The sequence below is a fragment of the Condylura cristata genome, unplaced genomic scaffold, assembly GCF_000260355.1.
Source record: "Condylura cristata isolate star-nosed mole 26May11 unplaced genomic scaffold, ConCri1.0 scaffold00006, whole genome shotgun sequence".
Taxonomy (NCBI): Eukaryota; Metazoa; Chordata; class Mammalia; order Eulipotyphla; family Talpidae; genus Condylura; species Condylura cristata.
This window is the reverse complement of record NW_004567107.1, coordinates 20,617,971-20,636,378: the sequence shown is the minus strand read 5'-3', so window position 1 is coordinate 20,636,378 and position 18,408 is coordinate 20,617,971. Positions and strand designations below refer to the sequence as shown.

At 34.2% G+C, this 18,408-nt stretch overlaps 1 protein-coding gene across 3 annotated transcripts in view; it reads left to right on the top strand.

Moving 5' to 3' along the window:
• Positions 1-18,408, top strand: part of SLC44A1 (solute carrier family 44 (choline transporter), member 1) — a 156,011-nt gene that overhangs the window by 72,614 nt on the left and 64,989 nt on the right. For all 3 annotated transcript variants that reach the window (XM_012721388.1, XM_004677460.2, XM_012721387.1), the window contains exons 4-5: positions 2,892-3,028; positions 12,118-12,211. In XM_012721388.1, the coding sequence (XP_012576842.1) occupies positions 2,892-3,028; positions 12,118-12,211 (231 nt within the window). The remainder of the gene's footprint in view (positions 1-2,891; positions 3,029-12,117; positions 12,212-18,408) is intronic.

Genomic DNA, 18,408 nt, shown 5'->3' with positions numbered 1-18,408 from the left:
TTTATAACTGCTTAGTATCTCTAGCCCCTCAGCTGAAAACCATTCATTTAAAGATTTGTTAGTTATAAAAATATGATCTGCCAAAGCCCTGTAATACCATCAAAAGTCAATTATTTGTTGAAGAAATAAAATTTCCACATTATAGTTAATTTTGTTTGATGTGAAACCTGAAATAATATAATGATTTGTTTACCTGGCTAAGGGCATTTTCAAATCAAAAGGCAAGAAAGTACAGGTTTAATGAATCATAAACTTGTCTCTTTGGTTTCAGCACTATTCCTACTCTGTAAATTTTCACTTAAATAACAATTAAAATATAATTAAAATATTTAAAAATAATATTTTATTTAAAATAATTAAAATTATGTTAAAATATAATTATAAATAGGTTGCCATGAATTTGATGAATTACAGAATGCTACAGACAGAATATTCAAAGTTAATATAAAATAGTTAAAATTGCATGTGGGAGATATTTTGAAAATAGAATAGATTGGAAACAGTGAAACTCAAAATTCAGAAGGAGTAGGTTTAATTCATGCTGTAGCTCCCATTTAGCTCTCTTGGGCTATTTAGATAGTTCCTTGAAGCCTCAGGTTTGTTATGATGTCCCCCATCTCCAAGAGTTGTTGTGAAGATCAAATAAACTCATGAATGTGACAGTTTGTTGCAACAGACTTTGAGTGTTAATAGACTATGAAGCTAAGATCTATGTAAGAAATTATGTTCACTGTGTACTGGGACTGTAGTTGATTTGTGATTTCAAGTATGATGTGTATAACACCATTTTTAATTACTTTTTAAAAATTACTTAATTATTTTATACTCTATCAAAGTAGATTCTTCTAAACTGTATACACAGCTAGAAAACATGAAGTATTGATTTTACAGTGTTATAGACGTATTCTCACCCTCTTGTTCTTATGTACCTTGGCTAGAGTAGCTGTGGAGATCTGCTTCTCTCTTTCTAAGGCTGATGGCTGAACAGTCTTAGAGCTTATAAAGGGTGCTGCTTTGATCCAGTGTATGCCTGCTGAGAGGCTGGAAACAAATGATTTTCTTTCCCTATCCCCCAAGTCTGGTTTTCTGGTGTCATGTGATTTCGAAAGCTATTTCTTAAGGCATTATTTGTTAAGTGCTGTGCACTTAACTATACCCCACCCCAGTTTCACAGCCCACTGCCTTCCCTCCCACCCCCAGAAATACACAGCAGGATTACCATGAGGAAAATGAGTTAGTGTGAAGGACTTAGTACAGTTCTGGCTACTCCAATAAGTGCTATTTTAATTTCAGTTGTTATAATATTAGTGGGATGGTAGTAGAGGATTTGGGTTTTGACAGTCTTCCTCAAGGACATGACTATTCCTTACAAGGGCTGGCTTTGTACAGCCCCCCCCCCCTTTTTCCATAGGATCCTGGGCATTGGCCTGTTCAGTACATTGCAGATGGAGGAAGCGTTAGTAAGGGAAAGCTTGTTGCCTCACAGATGTCATAAGACCCTTCACCTATATCCTAGCTCCTTGTCATCAGTACCTGAATCCCACTTCTAAACCACATCTTTTTACCTGTTTTCTTTTCTTTCCTTATATCTAGGTACAACATGAATGGTATTGAGGCCCCTCAGGGAGGTTCAAACATTATTTCTTTAGTTTTATTATAGCTTATATCTGACCTCAGCCAGGGTTCTAGTGCTAGTAACTGTTATAAAGTGTGCAGTGTTATTCCATTTGCAAAGGTTTATCTGGTTCCTGCCTCTTTTTTCTTTGACTTTTTTTTCCCTGGTATCCTTTTATATTGTCCATCCCAGGCATTTGTATTTATGCATTTGAATTTTGTCACCTAATTTTTATATTTAGTTATATTTTCTGATTTGAATCATATTCTGCATAGCAATCGAATTTAACAATTTGTATCTGCTATTAATAGACATACATTATAGAACTTTCCAGAAATCCAGGGCTGGAGGTTCTATAACTGTTACATGGAAACCTTCCAACTTATATTGCTTCTTGATCAATAATGTTAGATTCTTTCCTTGAAGAGTATTTGACTCTTACTTTCTTTTTTGGCACATGGTAACATCCTCAGTTTTTTTTTTTTTATCTCTTTTGCTTTATAACATTTTAAAACATTAGTAACTTCTAACTAATCTTTCCTTTTTTTAAGTTAAAATATATACAATGCAAAAAGGGTAATTTGTATTGGAGGTTATTTTGTATCTCTGTAATGGACCACTTCAGTAAATAATATCTCTATTAATAAGTAATTTGCATGCTTTCTAGAATGTGAGAATTCTGAAAAGTAAAAGAATGAAAACTGAAATAACTTTATTCTAACTAGCTAGTATTAGTATATTTCCCTTTGGTCTCCATTCAGTTTGATATAATCTTTTCTATACATTTTTTAGAAATCATATTTTATAATTATATATTCTAGCTAAAGTTTCTGTGTTCATTTTATAATTTTATATGTGTTATTAACTAAAGGTTACAAATAAATTATCATTCCTACTACATAGCTATACTGGAATATTCCATTAAATTTTTTTTGGTATTATTTTGACCAAATAAATTAAAGTTAATTATTTAAAAACCAAAAAAGATAATTTCTGATTATAAAGTACATAGTACAAAATTTTAAAAATTAGAAGAATAGCTCAAGAAAAATGTGATTTCTCTAAATCTTCTGTGCTCACATGTTAAAAAATATACTTGAAAACAATTTAAGAAATTTTCATCTGTGATTAGGTTTGTGAAGTGTTTGTCATTTATGATTAAATCTGAAGGAGTTGGACTAGGTGTTCTTTTTCTTTTTTTTAGGCTCAGTAAAATACGCAGTGAGGCAGAATGTGTTTTATGAAGTAATATCTCAATATTTTCCTCCATGCCTAGGTATGTATTCTTTTTGGATCCATGCAATCTGGACTTGATAAACCGGAAGATCAAGTCTATGGCACTGTGTGTATCAGCATGTCCAAGACAAGAACTGAAAACCCTGAGTGATGTTCAGAAGTTTGCAGAGACAAATGGTAAGACAATAGGCCAGCAGAGTGTATACCCCAGTCTCTTCCCTTCACTTTCAGTATCATATATGCCAGTGTAAATTTGTCCTAGTGGTAAGGAGATCTACTAGGAACCTTAAAAAGAAAATTGAAAGCATGTTTGTATTTCCTTGATAAAATAGATTATAGTCACCTAGGGAGCCTGTTAAAAACCCAGACTCCTTGATCCCACGCAGGGAAATTCTGAGTAGGTTTGGGCCCTAGCAGTTTGTATTTTTCACAAATGTCTCAGGTGCTTTTGATGCAGACTGTTTGAGTACTTGGGAATTTTTCAACCACTCTGTACAATTTTCATTTATATTTTCTCTTTTTCAGTAATGATTATAGGTATTTCAATCAGCTTGTTTTTATTTTTACCCTTTGATAACAATTTATAAGTCTTTATAGAAAATTTAAATGTTTCAGGAAAAAATAGAGCAGTAAAAACGAAAATTCCACCATTTTTAGTGTTGGTGTATATATAATTTTGCATTTTGTTTTTTAACTTAATATTATATCATAACTATTTTTCTAAGAATAAAAGTTTGAAGAATAAGGTTGAACATATGAGAATTAGCTGGAGTCAGTTTCCTGAACACTAGCCTCTGTTTTCTTGGCTGTCAGCATTCCTATTTCAGCGACCCATCCCCTCAGCATAAGGCAGTGGGAATATCATGGGTTGGCATGGCTCTAGATTCTGATTCCACTTTTGTCACTGACTGGTTCAGTAGTAAGGAACAGTGTGGTGGCCTCTCTGATCCTAGATTTCCCCATCTGAGAAAATGTAGGTTAGGAAAACAATGCCTCTCTAAGAGTTTGTTGACATGATGAAGAATTCTGGGAACTTGTTGGGCAGGGAGTGGAGGTATCAGCTACTATTGAATTTCTTATTTTCTGTACTTACATAATTTCTCGACATGACTTGCCATGTCTAATGCCAGAACTGTCAAGCCCTGCATCAGATTTCTTATAGGAGGGATGAGCTATCCCTGAGGGGGCTTCTAACATTTCAGACAGTGTGAGCATACATGCTGTATGTATGCCGGGACATGCTATTGAATATTTAAGACCATAAACTCTGCTAGATCTTTGGGGTTCAAATGTTTGTCCTCCCTGACCAAGTTATTCTATTTCTCCATGTTTGAATTTCCCAATCTGTAAAATAGGTTGGTGAGGATATGTAGAAATTGGAATCCTTATACACTTTTGATAGGATGTAAAATAATGTGTCTGCAACAGAAAACTGTATGACGGTTCCTTAAAAATTTCAAAGTAGAGACACCACAGGGCATTTTTAGAGCAGTGGAAATACTTTGCATCAGACTATAATGATGCTTGTCCTTTCCCATAAATGTATGACACCCAGAGTGAGACTGAACCCTGATGTTCATAGGTGATTATGATATGTCAAGTAAGTTTATCAATTGTATCAAATGTTGGTGATGAGGGGAGAGTGCCTTCTTTGGAACGAGTAGGTATGTGAGACACCTGTGAACCTTTTCCTCAGTTTTGCTGTGAACCTAAAGTCACTCTAAAAATTAAATATTGTTGAAAAGTAAGTTTATATGATCCAGCAACCCCACAAAAGAGTATCAGAATTCAAAGAGATACTTTCACACTCACATTCATTGAAGCATTCATAATAGCCAAGCCATGGAAACAATCTGTTTGTAACACAAGGTGGATAAAGGAAGTGTGGTATATGCATACAATGGAACATAAATCTTTAAAACTAAGGAAATCCTGCATTTGCTATCAAGTAGAACCTTGAGGACATTTTGCTTTAGTGAAATAATTCAAAAACAGAAAGAACTGTTTATGTGAGGAATCTACAGTAGTCAACCCTTGGAAGGTAAAAATGTTTTTGCTAAGGGAAGGGGCTAACTGAAGTCTTGCTCTTCAGTGGATGATGAAAATATTCTAGAAATCTGTGGTACAGCAATGTACATATAATTAGCATATGTGTATGTTTCAAAATAGTTAGATGATAAATTTTATGCAGTATGATTTTTACCACAATTGTTTTTAAGAAAGCAAGGAAATTCTAAATATGCCCAGTAGGAACATTATGAATGACCCTTGAAGATAGTATGTTTTGTGACTACAAAAGGACAAACACTGGATGATTCTACCTTTGTAAGTCACTTAGTTAAATTTATAGAGACAGGAAGTAGTGTGGGTGTTGCCATGGACTGCATGAAGAGATGAAGGGAATTATTGTTTTATGAGTAGAGTTTCAACTTAGTAAGTTGAAGGATTCTGGAGATGGAAGTGGGAAGGTTGTACAGCAGTGTGAAATGTTATTGTGCATTTAAAAAGGGATGTGTTGGTGTAGTTGTGTTGTTATTTATGTTTTCCCACAGTTAGAAAGTTCATAGAAGAGAAAGCTGCTTGAGGGTGCAACTTTTTAAATGATAATTTTAAAGCTTTATTTCAAAATACAAATGAAAAAATAGCATTTTTTTTTACTAGAATGAAACAATAATTTAAGCCCCTTTTAAAGAACTTTAGGCTTCTGTGATAACATTTGAAAGTACATTTAGCTCGTAGCCATTCATTCATTCAGATGAACTTTTGTTACTTTTACAAATTATTTCAAATATTTATAAGAAAAACTCTTTGATCTTATAAGTAGTGTTTCTTAGACATGGGCTTTTAAGACAAGATGTTTTTCAACTCTTTCTTTTAGACAAGAAAGGACTTCTTAGTCACTTAAGTTTGAAGAACATTTATGTCAAGTTTGACTAGACTAGAGAGTTTGGTAGAAATAGCTGGTCTGTGGAAGTGCTATGAGATTACAAAGATCTTTCAGAGACAGCGGGAGAATTTAGATGAACAGAAAGGTATAGGTTTTAGGTCATGCATTGTGTGATAGGGTACAAATGTACATTTATTTATTATAGCTCATAGTTTATATATGACACACATAAATCTATATGCTAGTGAATGGAACAATCCCTTCTGCTGTAGTGTATAGTCCTGGGGCAGAACCATGTTCTACTTATCACTGACTATTCAAGCCCTAACACAAGCCTTCACACAGTAGCTGTCTATAAATGTCTTTTTGAAAGAGTGATGGATAGAATTTTCCTTTTCATCTCTATTGCCCTGTAATAATTTCTCATTCAACACACTTTACCCTTTGCTTAATTCTGTTCCCATGTGAGTTGCCACCGGCAGGTAAATTGTTTAGTTTTAATTTAATCAGAATTGCTGTGAAATAATTTCCTTTTTATTCATGTCTAAATAATTCATCTCAATTCATACATTTATCTCATATACGTAAACTCAAAGGAATTAATTCATCTCTTTTCTTCATATAAGCCCTCTTTTCTTGCCTGATGACCTGTAGGGAAAACTGAGACCATCTGGTGAGATCATCAGTAACATTATAATAAATCACAGAGTTAGTATGCATTCTTTTTGGCACAGAGAGTCAAAAGATTGGACTTGATATTACTTATAATAAAATGATCAACCCTAGCAAATGAGTTAGAAAATATCAAGGGGGGATTCATTATTAAAAATGGAGGGAAATGCTTACATGTGATAGCACACTTTAATACAATGCTTTCATTCACTAAATAATTGCTTAGCACCCATTCAATATGTACCAGAAATAGAAAAATAATTTATAGCCCCATGTTTAAGGAACTTGCAGTATAGTCTACAGTCAAATTTCTCTTTGTCTTCCAGAATATATAGTAGAAGTATTGCACTTAGATGTTCAAAATTAATTCAATCAGCAAATATTGTGTGCCTAGTATGTATTGATAGTGGCTGACAAGAGACTAGCATTCAACCAGTTGATTAATGGGTGCTTCTTGGGAATTGCAAATATGTTCATACTTTTCAATGGCTACTAGAAATTGTAAAATTGCCCTGCATTCTTCCAATGTATAAATAAATAGTACTTTTCTGATTACAGGGAGTGGAAGAGAAAGAGAGGTTAAATTCATTGTATTTTACTTTGCAATGTAATTTGTTTTTCATAATGAAAAATGTTCTACATCGATTTTTTTATTATTTTTTTCTAAATTGTGTTTTTTCAGGAATCTTTTTTTCTTTTAATTGTAGTGTTTCTTATAAATATCACTATGGTAGTGAATCAAACAAAACTTTAAAGTAGGAAGAATTAACTTCCATTTTGGCAACTCATTTTGTGTCTTTTTTCAAGTACTTTGATGTTTTAGACCAGTGGCTCTCAACTAAGGGTGGTTTTGCCAGTCTATTTTACCCCCAGGACATTTGGCAGTGTCAGGAGACAGTTTATAAGGAAGTAAGGGAAGGCTATTGGCATCCAGTGGATGACCAGGAATACTGCCAACAATCGGCCATGCACAAGATAGCACCCTCTAACCAAGAAATCCCAGGTCCAATATGTTATAAAAACAAGGTTGTGAAATTCTCTTTTACATAGTTTACTCTGTGGTGAATTGTTAAAACATATGGACATATCTCTGTCATCAAGATAAATTCTTGGTGTTTTGAATGTCTTAAATAGTATGGGAATACAATAGAGAAAGAAAAAGATAAAGGATGGTTTCTGTGCTTTATTTTGGAGACTTTGTGGATGGTAAGGACATTTAACTAGAATAGAAAATATACAGAATTAGACAGCAGGTTTGGAGAGTAGGTGATGGGAATTTTTTTCCCAGACTTTTTTTTCCAGTGAGATTTTCAACATTGCTATGTTTTAGGAGTACAGGTTCACACCTCTTCATATGTACATTTCTACCCACACCCACCATCAAATTACCAATAACCCTTCACCAACATCTTTCCTTATCCTCTGGTAGCAGAGGATTGATTCTTCAGTCAAAATCCAAGGGTTTGTTTTGATTTCATTTTGCCTGTTACTTTGCTTTTATTATATAACACATATAAGTGAAATCATGCTGGATTTGTCTTTTTCCTTCTGACTTCTAGTTCCATGTCATCACAAATGGAAAGATTTAATCTTTTTTTTAAAAAAAGAATTGTTTGTGGGGGGGGGAGGGAGGGAAATGCACGGGACTATGGTGGTGGCACAGGGGTGATTTGGTGATGGGAAACCCGTGGGGATTACAATCGAGATGGAAAAAAAATGGCAAAATGATGTAAAAATAAACTTTTTAATAAAAAAAATTGTTTATATATGCATTATATGATTGCTATAGACAGATTTCATATAAATTTGAAGCTTTTCAAGTTGGAGCTATTTTTATTATTTGTTCATTAACTTATACTATTTTAATTAGTTAACATTTGTTTATATCATGGTATATAATTCAGAAATATAAAAGTTTATTTTAAAAGAAAAAAAAGAATTATTTGTTTATGCATTCAGAACTGGGGTACAGCCAGAGGAATGGTGGGTGAGAAGGTTCACCAGAGACAGAATGGGGAGCAGAACAGGCAGATCAACGAAGTACACTGCTGAGGGGAGCAGCGGGCGGGTCAGGAGCGGTCTGCTGCGCCATATGGTTCAGCTCCCTGGCAGAGGATTGAACTAGTGCTGCAGTGGCTTCAGAGAGCTTCATAATGCGGTGCTTTAACCTGTTGCACCACCAGGGAGAGCCCTAATCTTTTTTTTTTTTTTATCTGAATGTAGTATTCCATTGTGTCTGTGTACATACACACAGACAAGCACACCCCACATCTTTATCCAGTTATCTTTCCTTAGACACATTGTCTTGACTATTGTAAATAACACCGCAATGAACAGGAATGCATATGTCTTTGGAAATTGTATTGTTGCATTCGTTGTGTAGACACTTAGGAGTGGATTGCTGGATCATACTGCAAACGTGTTTTTAATTATTTTAGGGGTCTCTATACTGTTTTCACAGAGACTATACCAATCTACATACCCACTGACAGTGTATGAGGGTTTCTTTTTCTCCACACTCTATCACCACTCATTTCTGGTCTTTTGGTATAGACAATTCTCACAGGTGTGAGGTGGTATCTCATTGTGGTTTTCCTTTATATTTCCCTGATGACAAGTGATGATATGCATTTTTTTTCATAAGTCTTCTGCCCATCTGCAACATGTTGTTTTTAAAATATGTGGAACATATGTTGTTGTTGTTGTTTTGTTTTGTTTTTTCCTTAGGGACTTATTGAATATTTGTCTGATTATGATTCTTAGGAGTGACCCAGAAGAAGGAATGTGGCTAAAAAATAAAGAATCTATTTTTAGATCTGTCAGTGATTACTTATAAAGCTTTGGAAGTATTATTTTTTTTTATCTGTAATGTGTGGAGTGTAGTGACAGAAACATATCTCTTATGGGAGTTAGTATAAGTGATATTGAGCTAAAGAATAAATAATTGAATATTATAAAGCATTTGAAAAATTGTAGTAAACATTCTGGGAGCTATGAAAACCGTTTGCCAAGACAAATGTTTATATACTCAAGTTAGTTCTTAATATCATTCATTTTGATGGCGTTTGAATAACATTGGCTTAGTTGCCTCTGGTGTGTTTAGATAAGCTTTTGGTTTTTCAAAACACTTTTCATTACTCTGGTACAGTTTTTCCATGCTTTTGAATTAGGAGAATTTTCCTTACTCTTCATGATCAAACCTCTTGTACTGAGTATAGTTTATGCTTGCACTATAAGAATTATTATCTTAAAAATAGTCACTGAAAAATCCATTCGCTAATAAATATGGAAAGAAAAGCAATTTTAAAATGTTATTGGACTGTTTAATGTTCTTCATTAAAGTTTCTATGTCCTTCAACCCTTTGAGCAGGAAACAGTAAAAATTTTCTTATGATTGTTGTTACTACTACTACTCTATAAAGATATTTTTCTTTAATCTATTTAGTGCAGGATCTATTTAGTACTGGCCTGTGTCCCAGAATACCATCAGAGATAAGGCTATTATCCTTTCATTGAGTATTAAAGTATTTATAAAAGTGAACTCTGTTGTACCTGCTGACTTCCTTTTTTAAGTGAAGAAAGGGTGGGGGTGAAGATTATGCTCACTGAATTCAGAATCAAGCTGGGCATTTTGACAGCATTAGCACAAAGTGCTTTAGTTTGCACCTTTTATATTGTGTAAATAAGTTCCATCTTGGACTCTGAAAGAAGTACGCTGACAATTCTGATGAGGAAGTTGGTGATCACATTGAGTGTTCTGTAGTTAATGTCACAGTTGCTATTTATTCACGAGTGATTCTATAATCAGACTCCAGCTATATTAGGATTCATCTAAAACAGTTGGATTTCTGTCATGTTTTCACTAAAATTGCTGCAAACAGAATCTAGTGGCATTATCTTTAAACATAAAAGACAATCATTTTAGAAGAGTAAGAGATTTAGTGCTCATGTTTAACTTTAAAGAAATGGAGATGTGATCAATAACCATTTCGAAAGTTGAATTTTTCTTAAGAAAGTAAACTTGAACAACAGTGCCAGGGCACTTTAAGCATCTCTTTAAAAAGAAATTTTCACTGATAAATTACTTGATCCTTTATATATAGTAGATGCTACCTATAGTTTTGCAAATATGTATTATGGGCCATATATTTAAATACTTAGCAACTTGGTTGCTGATCTGGGGGCAGCATTACTGAGTAAAGTATAAGTTTTTGTGGCTTTCTGAAAATAGTTTTGATTAGTAACACAACTACAAGTGAAATAAAATTACTGTCTCAACAACTCTTTTTCTCTATAGTCCCATCTATCTTCTCACCTCTTTCCATTATCAGTTCAATATTAAACCATGTCATCTTCACTTCACTTTTATCTTAAACTTTTTTCATAGTGATACAGTATAAATGTCCATTATTGCCTTACTAGAAATGCAAAATTATTCTATTGTATTGAGCAATCATTATAAATTAGTAATCTTGTAGGAATATCAATTAATAATGTATAAAATAGCTTACATGGCATATAAGATAGGTGGTCCCGTGCAGAATTGGAACTAGCACCTAGATCTTTTCAGTAAACATTTTTGCAACAAGCTTTACAGTATTGTAGTTGTATATTACAAAATTTAGGTCAATAAAACAAGAGTTATCAAGGATCTGATGGACTGTATCCATCAAATAATTTGGATGCATGGTTGTATACATTACTAATCTAGAGTTAATTTAAGCTATTTCAAGCTATTTGAAAGTTGGGAGTCCTGTTATAAATGTTCACTTTATTTAATTTACAATTAGTGTTTCTTGTTTTTAAATTAAAAAATATATTCTATGAATTTAGTAATTGAAAATGTTTTGTAATAGGAAGTGCAGGAAAGAGACAGGATATATAGTTGAGTAGATTTTGTTGTCAAACAAAAGATCGAGGGTTTAATTCTAGCTCTTAGCTATATCACCTGTAAAGTTATTTACCTTATCTCTTAGCCTCTGTTTCTTCTTCTGTAAGTGGGTTAAATAATGCCTGCCTTACAGAATAAATGATATCATTACATATATATGCATACATACATATATAGGTAGAAAGAGAAGGAGAGAATGAAGAAAGGAAAGAAGCAGCAGCAGCCGCTGCTCATCTAGCAGTGACTTTCTAATTGTACCCAGTGTGACAAGTCCCTCACATAGCCCTAAGCTCCTCTTGGGATAAGAAACTTTCATGGGGGGCAGAACCAACCTTGGCATTGGATTGTTCTTAATTAAAATTAAGTTGCTATAGAATAATCAGATTGAGAGCTGATACTATAGGCCAATTCTAAGCAATATATGTTTGAGGGCTATTTTTTTGTTTGTTTTTTTTTAACTACTCTCCTTTATTTTTGCATAGAAGAACTGGAATGTAGGCCAGCAGTGCAGGGGTGAGAAGATTCACTGGAGACAGGGTGAGGAGCAGAATATGCAGATTTACTGAAGTACTCTGCTGAGGGGAGTGGGTGACAGGAGAGGTCTGCTGTGCCATGTGGGTCAGCTCCCCAGCCAGGGATAGAACTCAGGTCTTAGGGATGGTAGAGCTGAGACTTAACCGTAGGCTCCAAGGAGGCAGAATGTTTGAAAGTTTTATGTGTTCAGTTAATATTAACATAATAAAATAAAAGTAAATTAGCAAATGAATTTCTGTGGACTCTGTTGTGGTAGCTGACATAAAACTTTTCTTTCAACAGGTTCAGCACTATGTAGCTACAACCTAAAGCCTTCTGAATATACTTCATCTTCAAAAGCCTCTGTTCTTTGTCCTAAACTACCAGTTCCTGCGAGGTAAATTTTATTATATTTTGTTAACTTGTTATTTTATTTTTGTAGGTAGATCTTAAACTAAACCTGTTATTCTGGAAAACATCACTTGATGATACTCTGCTCCCTGCAATCTTTTACATAAAAATGTAAAGAATAATAGTAAAAATGACATGCTTATTCGTATATATTTTTAAACAATACACATAGCTACACACTTTTTCTTATCCTCAGGTATGTTAGATTTCTTTGGGGGCTCACTTTAATGCCATAATTTTTAAGAAGACAAAACTGCTGAATCCTTATAAAATCTACAACAAACTTAGAAGACATGTTCTCATGGCCTCCAAAGATTATTTGAAGTTGATCTCAATAATACTTAGTGAGATGTCAGTGATGTGATACTAAGAGTATCACATGCCAGTGTGATACTTTATAATTTGTTTCAGGCTATAATAGGTGTTTGCTGCATCTTCTCCAAGCTCTCATTCAACAAATATTTTATGTACTCATTGTGAATATTGAGCACAAGGATGAAATGAGAAATGTTCTTTGTTTGGAAGGATTTTACAGCAATTATAAATAAAGCAATGCTTAAAGTGATGATAGAGTTCTTAAAAAGGAAGCAGATTTTCAAACATAGAACATATCCTCAGAATTAGATGTATAGGATTTAGATAATATCTGATTTTGAGAACTTTAACATGTATCATTAACCATATGTGAGTTGAACACAGAATTGAAGCGACATTTATTACATCTCAGTTTATTACACCAAACTATTGGATAAAATTTTGAGACTCATCTTTTTTTCCCTTTGGACTGCTTATGATTGTAATTTATGCTTTATTAATTTGAACTTGAACTTCCTGTTGAAAAATAAACAAATGATATATCAGTCAATTGATTTGCTACTCTTTAGTCATGTCAAGTAGGTATTGAAGTTGAAATTGAAAGCCTATGGACATAAAAATTAAAGGATTACTTTAAAGGATGCTAAGTAAGAGGGACTTAAAAATTTCAGGCTTAGGTAAGAAGACTCCAGCCATGAAAACTGAGACTACTAGGGACGCTGTGATATTAAAGCAAAGGAGGTCCTTTGTGAAAGTCATTGAAGAAATTTTATTCATGTAAAAATCAGGAGTGCTCTACTCTTACTTACTAAACCTACTTTAAATGTGTACTTTGAGTATACAGTCACTATTTTTGAGACATACACATATTATGGAAGGATCAGCAGAAAACCTTGGTGTGAAGATGAGGTTACTCTGCTTCTGTCCAACATGGATCGGGCAGGGATGGGGGCTGTGCATTCCACATATCTCCATCTGCCTCTCCTCCCTGACTTCACTATGTGGGGGACTACCTGGTCCTGGTTACAGTGACCCAGTGGTGACCACCCACACACATCCTCTCAAATGGCATCCTAGAGACTTTCGCTAAAAGACAAAGCATGGGTTTTAGAGAGTGGAGGATATACTTGATATCTAACAAGATCATCTGTTAAAGTCTTAACCCAAAATGCAATAATGAATGTATACCTACTAAATACTGTATACTGTGTGTGTATTTAAAAATCTTCATTTCTTTTCTTATTTCAGTCCTTAATGATCTAAGTATCTTAGCATTTTTGTCTGAATTAAACTTCTTGGAAAGTAAAAAAGAAACAGTTGTAGAAGGAAGGCAAACTGGGACCTTGTAAATATGAGTCACTTTAGTACTTTGCAAGCAGAGTGAAAGACTCATAAAACATTATGAGGACAATTTCTTACACCCAAAAATTGAGGCCATCCTCCATCCCACACATATTATTAGACATTAAATTTCCAAAGATGAGTAAACTCTAATTTCTGTCCTTATGAACCTATTCTTTAAAAAAGTAGGAACAATGTGTTGACTTTTTGATAAGCACCACAAGACCATCACATGGCAAACCTGTGATGCCAGCAAATAGCTTCAGTGTATTGACATCTCTCTTGCTCTTCTCCTAGGAACACTCTAGCAGGGTAGAAAGAACTGAATTTTGCATCTCGATAAGCCTACAAGTGAATTTTGTAGCATCATTTTCTGTCATTTTGAGCAATATTTTTTTAATAGGAAGGGATAGTTTTTTGTTTGTTTTTTTTAAGTCGTATTTATTTATACATACTAGAATTGGGGTACAGGCCAGAGGTGCCAGGGTCTAAGAGACTTCACCAGAGACAGAATGGGGAGCAGAACAGGCAGATGTACTGGAATACACTGCTAAGGGGAGCAGTGGCCTGGTCAGGAGAGGTCTGTCACGCCATATGGGTCAGATTCCTGGCTGGGGAATCAAACTCTCACTGAAGTGGCTGCAGACAGCCTCTCAGTGCTGTGCTTTAACCCATTGTGCCACCAACGAGGGCCCTTGAGCAAATTTCTTAACCTCTGGTTTCTTCATATGTAATGGGAGTATTAATATCTCCCATGGAATTGTCAGTATTGAAGAAGAAAATATGCATTAAACATCTCATTGTTATGCCTGGCACTTGTTTTAGAAAGTATTATTTCTCTTAACTTCTAGAGCCTCCTTGATATGCCCCCAGCTTTTGTAGGAAGCCACACCTCCTTTCCAGTAGAAGGCAGTGTCTGTTGTAGAAAAAGCAACTGTAAAAACACTTGTGCCACATTAATTGACAAATGGTTATGATTCCTAAGAGCTTTTGAACCGTAATAGCCATTGCCTGGAAATGCTATAGCTTACACACATGAGTAACTCACCAAAATTGTAAACAGGGTAGTAGTAGGGAAGATTAGCTACCAATGCACTGATAATGCTAACATTTAGGTGTATCTAGAGAAAAGTGCAATACTAGAAACAGGTTGCATAAATTCAGTTTATTCCCCAAACATTTATTTTGTACTTCTGGATGTCAGAAAGAATACTACTAGCGTTAGGGGATTAATAACATGATGTGGACCCTCCCTGGTGGTGCAGCGGGTTAAAGCACAGCACTAAGAAGCTAAAGCCACTTCAGCATGAGTTCAATCCCCACCAGCCCCAGGGGTGATCCATATGGTGCAGCAGACCTCTCCTGACTTGCCTGCTGCTCCTCTCAGCATTGTACTTCCGTCAGTTGGCCTGTTCTACTCCCCACTGTGTCTCTGGTGAAACCTTTTACCATCCCTGCACCTCTGGCCTCGACCCCAGTTCTGTATGCACAAACAAATAAATCTTAAAAATAAAATAACATGATGTGGACATAAGAAACTAATAGCCAAGAAAAAAATATTACGTATTTTTTCATATTTTTAAAACGAAGGATCCAAAGTAAATTAACATTTATAAATAATTTTCTCTGTTCCAGCTACTATATTAAGCTTCTTAAATGTATTAAGTGACATAGAATGATTTTTAAAATAAGGGACTGTTGTTTTTTCCTAGTTCTTTGAAAGATACTGTAAAAGTGCTCTTTTCACTTGGCCAAGTGTCCACATAAAGTATAAAAATGACTTGAAATGGTAATTCAAAGAAGAAATTACTTGACATTTTCTCATAAATAAAGTGGAAAATTTGAAAGTTAAGAATATTAATTCTTCTCTTTTCAAGTAATCTGTCCTCAGTAGCCCTAACAATGCATATAAGGATGTTACCCCTAATTTATAGATGACAAAATAGAAAGTTAAGAAAGGTTAAGTGGGTTACCCAAGGCTGCAAAACTAATTGCTAAAAATGAAAATTTGAACCCAAGGTCTTATAAACTCTATATCACAGTTAGTTTTATTAAAGGAGCACAGAAATGAAAGGAGAAGAGAAATAACATGTTTTAAAACCACTGTAAATGCTATTCAATTTTGACTTATTTCCTACCTTTTGTGCAAGAGTCTACAGAATCTTTTATTGTTATTCATTTTAAACTAAAACATTTCATTAGAATCGTGTAATTATTTATTATTACCTAAAAATTGAAGATAATTGTGTGAGATGCAGACCCCTCTCCTCTTATAAGCATATATAGTCTAGGGAATAGACCTTGTTTGTCATCACACTTTGAGGGTGCTCATTAATGGTGATAGCCGGAACCTCAGACAGGATGTTTGCCAAGGTAAGATACAATTTTCCTATGAGCAGCTACTTAAAAAAAAAATCTTTAAAAGACTCATTTTAGATTCATTTTGTTCTTGTTGACTAATGTCTGAATAATGTGAAACAACATCATTTCCTAATGGGACTACATTGACTTCTTAGAGAGTCAATATTCTGTGGGCTTCAAAAGGTAGGAAAATTTACTAGAAATAAAATTCTTTGTGTTCTCTTAATTAAGAAGAGAGTGTGTCATTTGGGTTAGACATTAAAGTAAAAGTGATTTCATAAGCTAGTTTCTCAGAGGTGTATGGAATCAGCTAATTCATCTCATTTTAAATTATATTGCATGGCATATAAGTGGTAAAATATAAGACAAACCATTTCTGTGCCATAAGTCTATAGATTTTTTTAAAAAGATTTATTTATTTATGCATACATAACTGGTGTATAAGCCAGTGGTGCAGGGGCAGTGAGAGGATTCACCAGAGACAGTGGGGTGCAGAACAGGCAGATCAATAATACACTGCTGAGGGGAGCAGCAGGTGAGTCAGGAGAGGTCTGCCCTGCCATGTGGGTCACCTCCTGGACCAGGGATCGAACTCACACTAAAGCTGTTGTGGCTAGCTTGCAGTGCTGCATCCTAACCCATTGTGCCACGAGGGAGGGCCCCATAGGTTTTTTTATTTTAACTAAGAAAGCAGTTCAATATTAAAAACTGATGACTGGTCAAGTTTTTGTCAAGAAAGAGAAATGAAACGTGTAACAAATGAGAATTTAGTGCTTTTGACTTTGATGCAGAACTCAGTGCTTTTTACTTTAATGCTAAGTATTTACTTTTTACTACTGTGTCCAAATGTTATCTTCTCTTTTATTTGCCTTCTATTTCTGTTGTTCTTTATCACTAAGAGCAGATTTTGATCATCAGCTTGACAGGGTAGTCAATCAGCTTGTGCTAATTTTATACTTTCAGATTTAGAACTGTCAGGTTTCTTTTAACTGACAAAGAGTGATTTTTAAAATAAGGGACTGATGTTTTTTCCCAGTTCTTTGAAAGGTATTGTAAAAATGCTCTTTTCAGTTGGCTAAGTGTTCATATAAAGTATAAAAATGACTTGAAGTGGTAATTCAAAGAAGAAATTACTTGACATGTCCTCAAATAAAGTGAAGAATTAGAATATTAAGAATATTAATTCTTCCCTTTTCAAATAATCTATCCTCATACTAAATATGCAAAGCAGAAAAGCACTAAAGATGCTGTACATATTACACCTATTAATTCAGATTCACTGACTTATGGAGGGGTTTACTGTTATTATTATGCTAGTATCTGAAATAGATAATCAAAGGACACACCTCTCACCCTCTCAGCTAACAGATGGAGAAACAGAGAGGGGAAAGGAGGAGAGTGATAACACAGCTGTTAATGTTGGGAAAATCACCCAGGGCTTTTGAACCAAAGTCAGTTTTTCTTTCCTTTATCACAGACTCCGCTGTCTTTTTGAATGATGTGTGTTTCTCTTTGAATGTAAAAATACCTCTACATCCTGTGAGTATATTAGAGATGGAGGGAAGCCACTCAATTTGAGCATAAAGTTCACTTACAGTTACTTGATGGGGAAAAGGAAATGAGCAGGGCTAAGGAAATGGGTAGATATTAAAAACAAGAAAAAGACATCAGGTTCCTTACAGTAGGTGTATTTTCTATTCAAGATTGGAGAAAAGTGAGTTAAATAGAGATGATAGGGTAATAGATAAAACACATGAAGATATAGATTATCATGGAGCAGAAAAGAATTCAGTTTTGAAAAATAATTAGGCTTTAGTTTAAAATATAGTTAGAAGTGCTTCAACATTAATCTGGCACAGAGAATATTAGATATTTTCAGGAAAAAAGCCATTGTAGGTCAGAATCAGAATAAAAGTTTCTATCCCAAATCAGCTTCTATTAACTTAAGAACTTATTGCAGTTACTCCTTTTTAATTTTTTCCTGTGATATTTTTAAACAAAATCCAGTTCACTTAAAGAATTATGTATTTTTTTTTTTTTAATATCATTAGTGAAACAACTTTTGGTCAAAAAAGCCATGACTTGTTTATCTGTAGTTTAAACATTACTCAGAAGGCTCTGACTTCTGCAGTATATAACATAATATATCTTTTTTTTTTTTTTTTT